At 42.6% G+C, this 14,095-nt stretch overlaps 1 protein-coding gene across 5 annotated transcripts in view; it reads right to left on the bottom strand.

Moving 5' to 3' along the window:
- TNKS (tankyrase) overlaps window positions 1-14,095 on the bottom strand; it is a 204,371-nt gene that overhangs the window by 6,229 nt on the left and 184,047 nt on the right. For 4 of the 5 annotated variants that reach the window (XM_029935480.1, XM_029935487.1, XM_029935495.1 and 1 more), the window contains 6 exons: window positions 10,906-11,026; window positions 9,571-9,668; window positions 7,981-8,055; window positions 6,806-6,911; window positions 6,015-6,201; window positions 3,373-3,529 (listed from right to left, as the gene is read on the bottom strand). In XM_029935480.1, the coding sequence (XP_029791340.1) occupies window positions 3,373-3,529; window positions 6,015-6,201; window positions 6,806-6,911; window positions 7,981-8,055; window positions 9,571-9,668; window positions 10,906-11,026 (744 nt within the window). The remainder of the gene's footprint in view (window positions 1-3,372; window positions 3,530-6,014; window positions 6,202-6,805; window positions 6,912-7,980; window positions 8,056-9,570; window positions 9,669-10,905; window positions 11,027-14,095) is intronic. The other variant, XM_029935504.1, reaches the window with a different exon arrangement.

The following is a 14,095-nucleotide window of genomic DNA, read 5'->3' as shown; positions in this document are numbered from 1 at the left end:
GAAATGGACACGGAAAAAGGACTCAATGACTAGACAGTACAGTTAACAATATCCATGCAAGCACGTGCACCCAGATATGGAAGAACAAGGTACTCCCCTGAAATAAAGTAACTACCACCTGCATTTCATTGTGGAAGGATGTTTTTCTTTCAAACGGATTTGGACCCCGTCATTCTCTACATTCTTTTAGCAAGAGATTCTAAGCCAGTTTCAAGCCAAGTTACTGGGGAAATGATTGATCAGCAAATAGCAGAAATATAAGTCTATTATTCTGGAAGTAGCCCTTATTATTTCTTTCTGCCCAAATACGAAATACATTATTTTTACCATAGGTAACTTCCTTGAAAAGTGTATGGTGAAGACACTGAAATCGCCTAAAATCTCAATATGCAGAGATAACTGCTCTTCAGTTTCGGGATTGCCTCTGTTTAACATAAATCCTGTAAATATGTTTTTTAAAACTCGCAGGCATATAAATACACTAACACCTATTTAATCATTCTCTTCGTTGAACATTTAGGCAATTTCAATTTTTCACTGTGGTAATCAAGACAGTGATGAACATGCTTATATGGCTTTGTGCGTTTCTTTTTGGTGGGGGTCATCATTGATTATACTGAATGCAAATTTCTAGAAGTGGAATTACTGGATCAAAGTGAAAGCATTTTCTCTACAAGTGTGGGGTTTCTGATTTACACAGAAAATTTTGACAAATTTGTTCTTTGGCAGTTTTTAAACTTTTTATTTGGAAACAAATGCCAACTTATATTACACTGCAAACATGAAAATGTCACCCAAACACCTGTACACGCGTTACCCGTATCCACCTGTTGTTAAGCTTTTACTTACCCCTTTTGCTCTGTCACGTACCCTCTCCCTCTCCTCCCTATACGCGAGGGAGACAGACACAGGCCCATATTTTTCTTGAGCCATTTGAGAGTAAGTTCTATATCATCATGGTTTTTTACCCCTAAATATGCCAGGCTTTATTTCTTAAGAATAGGGATACTCTCTTACATAAGCACAGGATCAACCTATAATTTTATGCTGATACAATACTTTGTTATATCTATCCTTCATATTCCAATGTTCTCAGTTGATTTCCTAAGAAGTTTATTTTTGAGAGACAGCAGGGGGAGGGGCAGAGAGAGAGAGAGAGAGAGACAATCCCAAGCAGCCCAACATAGGGCTCAAACTCATGAACCATGAGATCGTGACCTGAGCCGAGAGATCAGGAGTCAGATGCTTAATCAACTGAGCTACCTAGGCGCCCCCTCAGTGGATTTAATAATGCTGTTTCTCTTCCAATACCAGATCCAACTGGGGGGCAAGGCCTTAAGTTAGTTGTCCTGTCTCTTGGGTTTCATTTAATGTGGAAAGTTGTTTTTCTATTACAAAATTTTTTTAAAGTGTTTATTTATTTTTGAGAGAGAGAGAGAGAGAGAGACAGACAGACAGACAGAGTGCAAGCAAGGGAGGAGCAGAGAGAAAGGGAGACACAGAATCCAAAGCAGGCTCCAGGCTCTGAGCTGTCAGCACAGAGCCCAGCGCGGGGGCTTAAACCCATGAACTGTGAGATCATGACCTGAGCTGAAGGTAGATGCTTAACCGATTGAGCCACCCAGGTGCCCCTAATCTAGAAAGTTTCTAAAGCCATTCTCTTTTATCATATTTACATTTCTGAAAAATCTAATTCGCCCACATTAAAAAAAAGTTTATTTCTTCACTTTGAGAGAGCGAGTGAGCGCGTGCAGGCGTGCAGCACAAGCCGGGGAGGGACACAGAGGGAGAGAGGATCCCAAGCAGGCTCTGGGCTGAACCCAGAGCCCAATGTGGGGCTCAATCTCCCAAACAGCAAGATGATGACCTGAGCCAAAATCAAGAGTTGGACATTTAACCAGAGGAGCCACCCAGGTACTCCATTCCGTATTTTTTTTCACTAGAACATTCCTCATTTTTTATTAGACCAGAGCTATGCATTCTTGGCTTGAATACTGCACAGACGAATGCCCTTCTCAGAATGGATCTAGCGGCACACTCTATTTCTATCTGTCCCTCATTGGTGATGTTAATTTTGATCATCTGGTCAAGGTATTGGCCCCCTTTCTCCAATGTATAATTCCTGTTTTCTTCTCCTTTGTAGTTAATAAGAATATCATGCAAATATCATTTTTCTTATCAAAACTATCTCCTAGATTTAGGATCTATTTATGATTCTTGCCACAGTGGTTTCAAGATGATGATTTTCCAAATCCAGTATTCCCTCCCTGTGTACTCCTCTGCCGTTAGCTCTCTCTCTCTCTGTTTATTTATATATATATATGTGTATATATATATAAATAAAATATATATGTGTGTGTGTGTATGTTATATATGTTTCTATATATGTTAGAAATCATGAGTTCCTATCGATACCTCCAATTTCATCCCATCTCTACAGAGTCATTCTTACCATCCCCCCACGGCATTTTTGTACGTCCGTTCTTCCACCATGAGAATCCCAGGTCCCAAATCAAACATTAACACCTTTACTCATTTGCTCAATCCTACAGCACACCTAAAGGCGTTTAATTGCTTTGCGCATATCCTTACAATCAACACGTCTACTAAATGGAGTTTGGGATTTGTGTGCAATTCCTACCCTTACTCCATATCCCACGTGGTCCACAACTGACGGCATATAATAAAATGTTGTTCTCATTTGTTACTTGTCCTTAATTTCTGCTTTCTCCTTTGTTTTCCTCATCTCCATCAGAGTAGTTAAGGTATACATTTGGAATTCAATGAAGTTCAGACAAACTGATCTTTGTTTTCAGACAGGTTGGTAGGCATGGAGCAGTGCGGTGAGAGTTAAGGGCTGGGGCGGAAAATGATAGAAAGTTTTCCTGCTTTGTTGACAATTTTACTTTGGAGCCTCAAGTAGTTGGCAGATTTCAATGTACTATAGCTTTACAACTCAGAAGGGTACTGTTCTATGTTAAGTACCATGATCAGAAATATAGAGATTCAACTCATGTGACCAGTCTAGGGCAAGTACATCCATCCAGAAAACTCTTTAGGGGCACCCGGGTGACTCAACTGGTTAAGCATCCAACTCTTGGTTTGGGCTCAGGTCACGATCTCATGGTGGTGGGATCAAGCCCTGTGTAGGGCTCTTCACTGAGTCCGAGTGTAGGGGCCTGCTTGGGATTCTCTCTCTCCCCCTTTCTCTACCCACCCCCGCCCCCACTGTACAAAAAAAAAAAGTAGTAAACATTTACAAATACATGAAATATTAAAAAAAAAGAAAATTCTCTAAATGAGAGCTGCTCTGAGCGCTCCGTGCACTGACACCTCAGCAGCTCGGTCATGCTTATTTGAGGACCAGCATACCTGTTCGCCTCTGTAGATGACGTACTCGGCGTACGCCAGCCCGTTCACACTCGGCCTGCCGATCACTGAGTGATGCCCCGGAGGCGCGTGAGCCATCTTCATGGTGCTGAATTGCAGAAAGGATTTGCCAAGGGTCACTCTACAGAAAAGCATTTGTCTAAAGAAGAAAAGGAAAGAAAGGAAGGTGATGCCTTGAAGGAGGCACTTGATCTTAGAGTAATAAGATTGTTAGGTTTGTTGATTTTATAAAAAAAAATATTTAGCACAAGGCAAGCTAGTTTCAAATGTCACTTTCAAATGTGAGGAGGAACGGGATGGGATTTGATAGACTGGTTTCCTGTAAACTGTCAGCAGGCTCAATAGTTCGTCACACAACCAATGACAGAAAATACCTGGTGAGTTTTGACGAGTGGGAAAAGTGAAATACTAGCAAGAACTGAGTTCTTACGAGGATGGACAGGAGGAACCCGAAGCAAACAGACAGATGGCAGCTGTATCTGAATTAAGATTGGGTTTATCATTATGGAGAAGTAAAAACCAGATGAGATAAATGATAATAAAAGTGGATCATATACAAAAATACTTAGCTTAAATGTACAGCTGGGAATCCTCCTACTTGGGTGAAATACCATTTGGGTAGAAGTTAAATATTACAGAGAACAAGAAAGGTTGACTGGGAAAGAAGTAGGGGTTGAGAAACTATGGGCTAAGGACTAAGTCTAGTCTGCTCCCTGTTTCTGTAAGTAAAATTTATGGGAAACAGCCACACATTCACGTGCATGTCATTTGTGGCTGCTTTTGCACTACAAGGGCAGAGGTGAGTCACCGTGACAGGGATCGTATGGCCTGCGAAGGCTAAAATACTTATTATGTGGCCCTTTACAATAAAAGTATGCAAACCTTTAACAGACGCTATAAACACTCTAGTCAGTGAGATTGGTCACACTGTTAAATGTGTAAAATAGTTAGTATTCAGTCAAATGGTTTGTTTTTAGTTACAGAGTATGATTTCTGCTTATAACCAACCAGAGAAATTATTTTGAGTTAAACCTGGGCCAGAGCCCATATAACTGGGTCCTGCCTGGGCTTGCTTTTCTAGCACGACGTGACTGATGACTGGGCGGGGTGCTGGCCCGGTATCAGCCCGTAGGTCCCAGAGGAGGGTTGGCTCTGTATTGGAGGGAGGTGTTTGAGCTCCATCTCCACATTATGGTAGCACTTGGGGGGGTCAGTGGACCCTGCCCGCCCAGCCCGTTGGGCCCACTGCCATGGCTACTCCCAGTCCTTAGGTCACACAGAGCTTGACCTGACAGGCCCCCACCTCCTGGCTTCTGCTTCCTGCCCCACGAAGCCCCAGACACAGGGATAGCAATGTCCTATGGGACAACTAGTGGCCAGTGCCAGACCGGAGCCAGACACCCTCCCACGACGTCCTACTGTGAGAAGCAGCAGGGCACACAGCCTCTCTGGCGGTGTCTCATGGACTGAGCGACCATCCGCACTCGTTATGAAACAGGCCAACTCACGGGTGCGTCTCGCGGTGCCTGCTCTGCCTCCTTCTCCACCTCACTTCTTCGTGTGGCCCCGTTCCTGCCTCCCCGGGGCTGCACTTGCCAAGAAAGCGCTAGTCCATTGGCTTTAGCTTCAGGCTCTTGTTTTCTAGAAAATCCTGGCTAAGACATAAACCTATGTGTCTAGTTGTTGTGGGCAACTGCTTGTCTTCATAGAGGCTCACTTTTATTGTTTATTTAGGATAGGTCTGTAGCAGCACGGAGTTTTTGCATGTTACGTATCCCAGGGAATTTTTGTGTGTTATTAACCCTGGTGGCTTTAATAGAAGCTTCCTTCTGGACATAGCAGATCCATCCTAGAACTGTTGACAGCTGTAAATTTTACATAAGGTAACAGAGAGCAGGAAGTTTTAAGGTCAAAAACTCTAGTGAATTCCAAGGCTATCTGGGTCTTTCTGAGCTTTCCTCTGAATTACAAGAGTACTAATTAACCTGACTTTCCATCTGGTTAATTTAAAGAAAAATGCAATCAACGGCAATCTTGGTGATGTACAATTCTTTTGTATTTTTTCCAATGGCAGGGAAGAGAATGGTATTTTCTTCACTGACTTCAGGGAGCGTGTACTATTAGTCTCTTGATTCTGAGTTTTAAGATTCTATTTAGAAAGCTAATATTCATTTGTTTACCATGAAATCCAAAGTTAATGTTCTAAAATTGGACTTCTCAAGGCTGATTATGTATTCTGCCTTAAAGCCCTGCTCGCAACATCAGAAGCAAACTGAAGATTCAACTTGTTTACAGTGTGTGTAAACCTAAAGCTAGAGGTTCTTCGAGACATGAAATCCTCAACCTTTTCTTGTTTTGACTCTGAACCTGAGCAAGTGAAGCTCAGCGAGCAAGGCCAGGTAGAGGGAGTTTCACTGTGACCGACGACTGGCTGACAGATACCGGGTTTCCCCCGGGTTCGCTGTGCTGTCACGTCTCCTATCAGGACAGGGGCTGATCAGCTATTCTGATCCAACCCCGAACTCGTGTGATCCATTATATGAGGATCACCTGGGGCTCCGGCAGAGCCTGACAATCTAATCTGTCCGGAGCCCGAGGCCGCAGCCACTATGCAGGGCGCTCACCTGTGACATATGTAACACGAGCGATCTTTGTGTGTGGGGCAGCCTGTCCCCCCGCCAATGCCATACACATACTGGTTGCTTTTGGAGGAGTTTTCGGCAAAATAAATCCCGGCACCAAACATTCCTCCGATGTATGCATGTCGCTCGTCAAACCCTTTATGAATAATGGCGTTAATGAAAGGAGAACCTGAAAATATAAACACAGAAAGACTGGTTTGTGAAGACTTCTCGAGAATCTCAATTAGCTGCAAGCTATTTTGCACTTTGGCAGGTTAATATTAGGTAATTAGTAATGCATAAATGAAGTTGGAAGATGGTCTACCTTACATAAATTATCATCTTGTACTAGGATCTCAGTGGGGACCCACAGTGTTGGCCAAACAAGGATGTAATATGGATTCTGCAGATGGCAGGAGATTTCAGATACCAAAGAACGATGTGGCTTTAAATACATAGATTCTCCACGCAATCTTACTTCACACAAAACCAGATAATTGGACAAACTGAAACAATTATGCTAAACTATAATACAGATATCTCACTATCTAGATGGCTCAACTTGCAATAGAAGTTCTAAAACAATTTTAGCTGAGTTATTTTTGTTCTGCATGCCTTGGAAAGCCCATACTAACATGCAGTGCATTACAAAACTGGTACCAACACAGAATTAGACAAAAAACTCAGAACCACCCATTTTTAACACCACGCTGATCTGGTCAGTGACATACGCTCTTCGCTTCATTGGAATTCGCAAAGAAGCCCAGAGAGGCGAAGGCGGCCCCGGAGCTCACCGTGAAACAGCATGCGCTCGTTGTGGTGGCTGTGGTTCTCCTCGGACACCTCCTTCTGTCTGTGACAGAACCGCTCCCTCAGCTTCTTGTTGACCACTTTTTGAATCTGTAAGGATGAGGAAGAACGAAGCAAATGATGCAAAGAACGTTAAGCGGCAGTTTAGCATTTAAAATGAAGATTCTGTTTTCTTTTAGGAAGGTTCAATTTTTGTTGTTTTGCTTGCTTAAAACATCACTTGAAAATGATAAAGTTGCCAGGTAGTGTAACTAAGTGGACACTCTGGCTTTTAGTGACATAATTTTCAGCTCTGGCTTTTGTTATTCTGCACCAGACCTGGCTGTGCCTCAAAATCACCCAAAGAATTAAAGAAAAAGGAAATCTATTCCTAGACTCCTCCCAGACTTGTTGAGTTTTAGGACACAGGGGCTGTACATCTACCTTCTAAAATCTCTCCGGGAAATTCTGACATGCGCTGGTGTAACTTCAAAGGGGTAAGCCCGTTCTCAACAGATTTTACTCCTTTTTATGATACTTCCTTGAAAAAGCACATCTGGGGTGCCTGGGTGGCTCAGTGGGTTAAGCATCCAGCTTCGGCTCAGGTCATGATCTCATGGTTTCTGAGTTTGAGCCCCATGTTGGGCTCTGTGCTGACAGCTCAGAGTCTGGAGTCTGCTTCTGATTCTGTGTCTCCCTCTCTCTCTGCCCCTACCCTGCTCACACTGTCTCTCTCAAAAAAAAAAAAAAAACATAAAAAAAAGAAAAAGCGCATCTAACCCACAGTATTGGTTGAGAGACTGAGATGAAGAGGTACATGCATTCTGATTCAATCACTGACTCCAACTGAAAACCCAGGCCCTGGACCCTGCTCTGAAGTGGTGCTAGAAATTACTGTCAGCTACGGTCTCAACCTGTGAGTGGGCCGGGTCTCCTCACGGCATCTGTACTGGCAACACGAGGGATCTAGCCTTCGGCCTGCAGCCTTCCTGTTTCTACCCAGTCTCTGTTTCTAGCGAAGTATGGTCTTGACGGGTCAGGGAACTGACCCAGGCAGCAGATGACCGAGTATCTTGGCAGTTTAAAAATGTGATGCTTAGAAAAAAATTGTCATCGTCTACATTTGATTTTCAGGCATGCCTTGCAATCGAATTTTCACCCTGAAATTTTAAAAACTTACTCGAATGACATTGTATCTGTTGAAGATGCCACCAGCATTACCGCCATCTCTGTGTTCTCGAATGGTACTCTGCATCTACAGAACAAAGGAAAAGGACTTCCTGAAAATATGCCAGCATCTAATTCCAAACTCATTCCTCTGTTGTTTTCAACAATCCCCTTCTGTTACACTGTTCTATGGAGTCTTAGACTCAGCACTAAGACAGAAATGGGAGTTCACTATAAATTGTTCAACAAAGTTTAGTGGATGTGTACTTCTGATGAGAAAGTAAGTCAGAGATATAGATATTAAACTTCCACATTTTCCTTCTTTTCTAACTAAAAAAAAAAAAAAAGCTTTGAAAGATTTTCCCGTCAGCACAGTGGGGAAACGCAGAAATAAACGTCACACTAAGCATCTACATTGCTATTTTATGGTACTGAGCAGAAGAAGCAACACCAAGGTTAAGTCAAACTTCAACTCCTCGCATTCGATGAGTACTCATTAAAGAACTGTGAGTTTTAAAAACCAGTGAAGGTTTTGCTCCTTCGGAGAGCTATCCCGTATTCTCTCTTTCATCTGGGACCGCAAGGTGCGTCTGCCCAGACGGGGCGGAGCTGGATGCGACGCGTGACCCAGGGCAGTGACCTTCTCCCGAGCAGTGCTTGCACTTCTCTCCCTCTTCACATTCAAAAGAATGATGGGAAAGTAAAACGCTTTGAAGACCCGCGTTCCTCACAGGACTGACTCAAGAGTTAACCCCCCATCTCGCCGCTCTGTGAAGTGATTCCTCACAGTTTTGACGTTATGATCGCATGTGCGGCCAGGTGATTAGGCACGGAGCTGCCAGAAGCTGCGATGCTCTCCTGACAGGCCGGCCAGGCATGCGCCGAAATGGCCCCTGACAACGGTCCTGACTTCCCGGACCAGAGTACTGTGAGCACTGATTAAAAGGCAGAAGATGCACAAACAAAAATACGAACGCATGCCTTTCTCTGCAAAATACTGCAATTAGTTAGGCAGCTTGTTTATTGTGATAATCCCACTAGCACGGTGCTGAGGACGTGTAAGAAATGAGGCAGTGGCCAGCGGTGGAGGAGAATCTCTGTGGCAACTGTCCGGCAAGAGGGCCACCCGTTAGCCTTCCCATGGTGCTTTCACGCCGGGACTGAAGACTTGAAAGGTGGCTCGAGTTATGAGGCAGACTGCATAAGCACACGTGAACACTGGGCATATTATTTTATAATCACATAACTTTGCATGAAAATAAAAACACGAAGACCTTTGTTATTCATGAGGCAAGGTTCTCACTCCCTATCATTCTTAGGTAGCATTTTAACGGTGTAAGAATATAGTTCTGGTAGGGTTCTTATTTGCATAGTTTCAGGAAAGTTTCCAGGATGAAAAGACACCTCCGGCCCACCTGCTGGAAACCCTAGGCTTACTAGGATGTGAGAACACTGGGGCATAGCCCCAAACAGAGTCCTAGATGAACTTGGGCAATATGCCACCTCTGTGGCTAAGAGAGATAGGCTAATAAGAGTCAGGTGAATGATCGCAGGCCTAACCACAGGTTTCAGGAAGAGAATGCAAAAGCTTGGTGCACATTACCTCTTCTTCTACTGACTGATATTCCTTATCCTCTGGAGCAAGATCCAGCAAAATAGTTCCCTGATTCACACAGTGAAAAGTCAGATAAGGGTTGGTGCCTGTAGAAAAGAAAAATAAATACATTCAAGTCCACTACTCAACCTCAATTTTAGGGAAAACTTCATCATAAATAATTGACATTTTGGAAGCAGTCTAAATTATTGGCAATTTGAAGCTAATATATAAGGTTATATTCAACAGGCACATCCAAAGACAAGAGAAGTAATGGAGGGGTGTTTGGGGACCAACTTTCTCTGTCCTTCTGGAGCTCTCCGGCAGGGCTCAACAATTTTTTGTCGAACTGACTTCATTTGTAAACATACATGAAGCTATGTCAGACACAAAAGAGAAACACACGGATCACAATGCCATTAGGTCTAAAATGTAAGAACTATCCTGTAAAAACTCTGTGAGACGGCTTGAGATGGTCACTTTTAAATCAGTTTAAAATCAGTTTTTTAATCAGTTTAAAATACATTATTCTTGTTCATTTCATTGTGCTTGTTAATATAATGCCAATAAATAAGCAAGACTTAAGCTCAAAACCTGCTAACACTTAGTTTCATGTGATCCCTGCAATTTTATGGGCTGCGGAGTGGTTAATTCAAGTTTTTCCCTTTTCTCCCTTTTCTTTCCTATGGTAAAAGTACTTCTAACAAGTAGAAAAATGACAAACATGGAGGCCGACAGAGGGGAAAGATAGTAGGCTTGTAACAGCAACGGAAAAAGGAAAAAGGCTGAGCGGACAACTGAGAGCGGGGAGAGGTCCAGGATGAGGTCAGAGAGAAAGGTCAGATTATGAAAAGCCATGTTACGAACGTCTGATTTTATCCTAAAAGCGACAGGATTCTGTTCAAAGGCTTTAAGCCGTGGCGTGATATGATCACACAGTCATCTTGAAAAGAGTCTTCTGAGTACAGGCAGGGCAGGTCCTGGCGGGGAGGCCAAGGTGAGGGTCAGAGATAAGCTGGAAGGCGGTTGTGATAGTCAAGGTGACCGATGATGGTGGCCGAGATTAGGTGACTTGTACTGGACTAGACAGCAGTGGGAAAGGACAGAGGTGTAGATTCCAGACATGTTGAGGGCATAAAGTGAGAGGGGAGAGAGGGGGACGGGCAGACGGCTAGCTAGTGCAGCCAGAGAGAGAGCCAGGTCAGTAAGGAAGACGGGGCAGGCAGGAGGCGCCACGCCGGCTGGGTGGGTGCATGCGCTCCGGGTTCAGACCGCCTGAGGTCAAATGCCAGCCCTGACATCTCACTTGGTCCTTCTGAGATGTGTTTATTTATTTTTCCTTACCTTGCTGTCCACCTAAGAGTCTTTCTACTCCTTTGATTAATTTGTGGCGGTGTCCATATGCATTGATGCCTATTTCTTTCAACTCCTCGTGACCCATGTCAGCCAGTACATCTAGTGTAATCTAAAAAAAAAAAGCAACAAAATTAATTGCTAAGTCTTGAACCGTTCTTCAGTTCTTCCATTTGTCTTTAATGCTATCATAGCCATCCAAATTAACAAATTCTTTTGTCTCCTTTATAAAACCATCTTAAAGTTTTCTTGATAATTATATCAATTTTTTTTTTTTGAGAGAGAGGCTGGAAGTGAGTGAGGGCTGAGAGAAAGAGAATCCCACGAGGGGAAAGACAGACAGAGAGAGAAGTGGGGCTCACCGAAGCAGGGCTCGAGCTCACCTCATGCGAGACTTGAACTCATGAACCGTGAGATCATGACCTGAGTTAGTCAGATGTTTAACCAACTGAGCCACCCAAGTGCCCCTTATCAACTTTTCACTCACTTGAAAAACTTTGCTTCCAGTTAACTGTGAATTAAAATGGAAGGAACAATGCTATACAAACATAAAATGGTCATTGCTATATATCCTTTTGATTATTTAATTCCACCACTTATTGCTTGCCTCAAATACAAGCGAGAACAGGCAGAAGCATAAGATACTGGTCCCAGTATCCAGCAGGTAGGGGACCTGGGAGAGAGGTTTATTAGCACAAAGAACAGAATGTGGCAAAAGGAGTAAGCAGTTTTAGATAAGTGAGATTTATATCAAGATAAAGAGGAACTTTCCAGTGCTGAGAAATATTCAAGCATGGAAATGGCTGCCTTGGAAAGTGGTGAGATTTAGATGATAAGTATTTAGTTCGATTACAGACCATTTTATATAGAAGCTGTATACAAAATTCCAATTGGGAAAAGAGACAGTAGATAGTTTTTTGGTTTTCTTCTAAATTGCAGATGTAACCATCCATGAAGCCTAACATTCTCCTGTTGTAAAAACAGTGGTTTTTAATTTTTGGTTCTTCATCCCTGGAAATGGAGATGGTTAGTTGCCTACCATCAAGACTCAAAATCACTCATTTCCTTTGTTGAAACAGCTAACTGTGACACTACCGCCACCTAGTGGCAGAGTTCTGAAAGCACAGGATGAAATCTTGGCCAGACACATTACTCGGGGCTGAACATGTAATTTTCTGGCTCAGAAGAAGCTGGCCCTTTAACAATGCAGATACTACTTTACAAGATCAGCCTTTAATTTTCTCTTTCCTTGGAAAACGGAGAAATCCTTTTATAGACACTCTTTTCCCAACACACATATCTATCTATGTGTCATATATATACACACACACACACACACACACACACACACACACACAGATTTTTCTAAAGTGTGCTCTACCTTTTCAGTTACACATAACATTAAAAAAAAACACTGACAAATTAGGCCTGGAGTTCTACTGATTTTTACTGTGAGAATGAAGTATTTATAATGAGTCTGATCTTCTCGGTGCAGCAACCATATACTGTTCATTCTTTGGAAATAATTTACCATATTGCTCTTAAGTAGCCATTTGAGAAATGATTGCTCCATTGTACAAAATGGACAATTCACTTCCAATCACCAAAAGGAAATTTTGAGCAGAGCTTTTAAAAAGCAACAGTTCTGAAATACACATCTTGGAGATGGAATAGTTCACAATATAACAGGAGAGGAGCCCGTAAATTTTTAGCTACATGTAATTTAATATACACTGGAAGCCATGCACAGCGTTTACTACATTATTGACGTCTCCATTTTTTCCTTCTAAACTTCGGTTCAAATAAAGTTGATGTAAAAACAGGATCTCAATGGATGTCGTGGCTTCAATTCAAAGGAAATTTAAGTTTTTCTGAATTGGTACATATCTGGAAGAAGCAGAAACCAGGCGAACAAAGTACAGAGTGCTCTCTATGAGATTCCAGAAAAGAAATGGAGAATGTTTAATATATTTGCTGATTACATAGCTCCATCCATAAAATTCCTCCTCATAATCACCCATGAGGAAACTGAGGCCCAACGAAATCATAAAAATAGTACACGGAAGAGCTGAGATGGATTGCCGTATCGGTCTTTCCCTGCTTGTATTTCTTCAAAGGGCTGACTAGAAAGCTAAGAAACCATTGAGTTGCTTGGGGTTACATGACATCCAGTTTGTCCCCATACTTAACAGGCAGTGTCCACTGGAAAACCTTAACTGATAAGCTAAGGAATTCAGATTACTGCTCATGTGTTCACTCATTCATACATAATTTAATGAATACCTTCTATACGCTAGGTATTTCCTAAGAAAGTAACTAGTTAAACATTTAATTCTAAAACTTCCCATTATAGCTCAGAAAGGTAAATAACTAGCCCAAAGGTGGTAAAGGAGTGGGACCAGTAAAAACACAAGGTAGCACCACAAAAGTTCATGCTGTTTCCTCTACCATGGAGAAAAGAAGTAAACACTGAAATATGGTACAGGTTGGTCAATGTTTTGGAGGAATCCTTAGGCAGGCTCTTACTTGATTCAAGGCTGTAGGTACGGCGGGAAAAGATGGAAGGAACATGAAGGTGGTCAGGAAAGGTTCTTAGAAGAAGGTAATAGCTTGGATAAGAAGCAAGAGTTAGTCAGAAGAAGGGAAGGATGTTTAAGACAAAGGGAACAGCATGTGCAAAAGAAAAATCAAGTAAGAGAATATAGAACATGTGGGAGATTCTCAGCACTGAAGTCCAAGAGGGGGAGCATAATATGCAGGAAAAAGGAAGGGAGGGGTAGAGTCGCAGGCTAGGAGTAGATCTTAATGGGCTTTTTAGAGCAAGTTAAGACAGTATCCAAAAGCTCCAAGGGAGCCATTACAGCGGGGCAACACAATCAAAGCTGTATTTCATGAGGAGGATGGGAGCATTCGGAGGGGCAGGCTGGAAGGGAAAGGGATTGCATGAACAAGGTCAAGATGGAGTGGAGTGGGTGGGAGGAACCAGAGAGAAATTTCAGAACGATGACAGGGCCTGGTAAATACAAATGGTTAAGGGAAAAAAAAAAGAATGGGAGTAGAGATTATTCTAAAAATGTGAAAATTGGTGAAGCTGAGACTATCCTATCAATAAAAGAAATGGAAATATCCAATACAAAGCAGGTTAGATGGATTTTAGATACGTTGCTCCAAGGTTCGGGGC

This window comes from Suricata suricatta, chromosome 1, assembly GCF_006229205.1.
Source record: "Suricata suricatta isolate VVHF042 chromosome 1, meerkat_22Aug2017_6uvM2_HiC, whole genome shotgun sequence".
Taxonomy (NCBI): Eukaryota; Metazoa; Chordata; class Mammalia; order Carnivora; family Herpestidae; genus Suricata; species Suricata suricatta.
The sequence above is the reverse complement of the archived record's forward strand: the minus strand, read 5'-3'. Positions and strand labels throughout refer to the sequence as shown.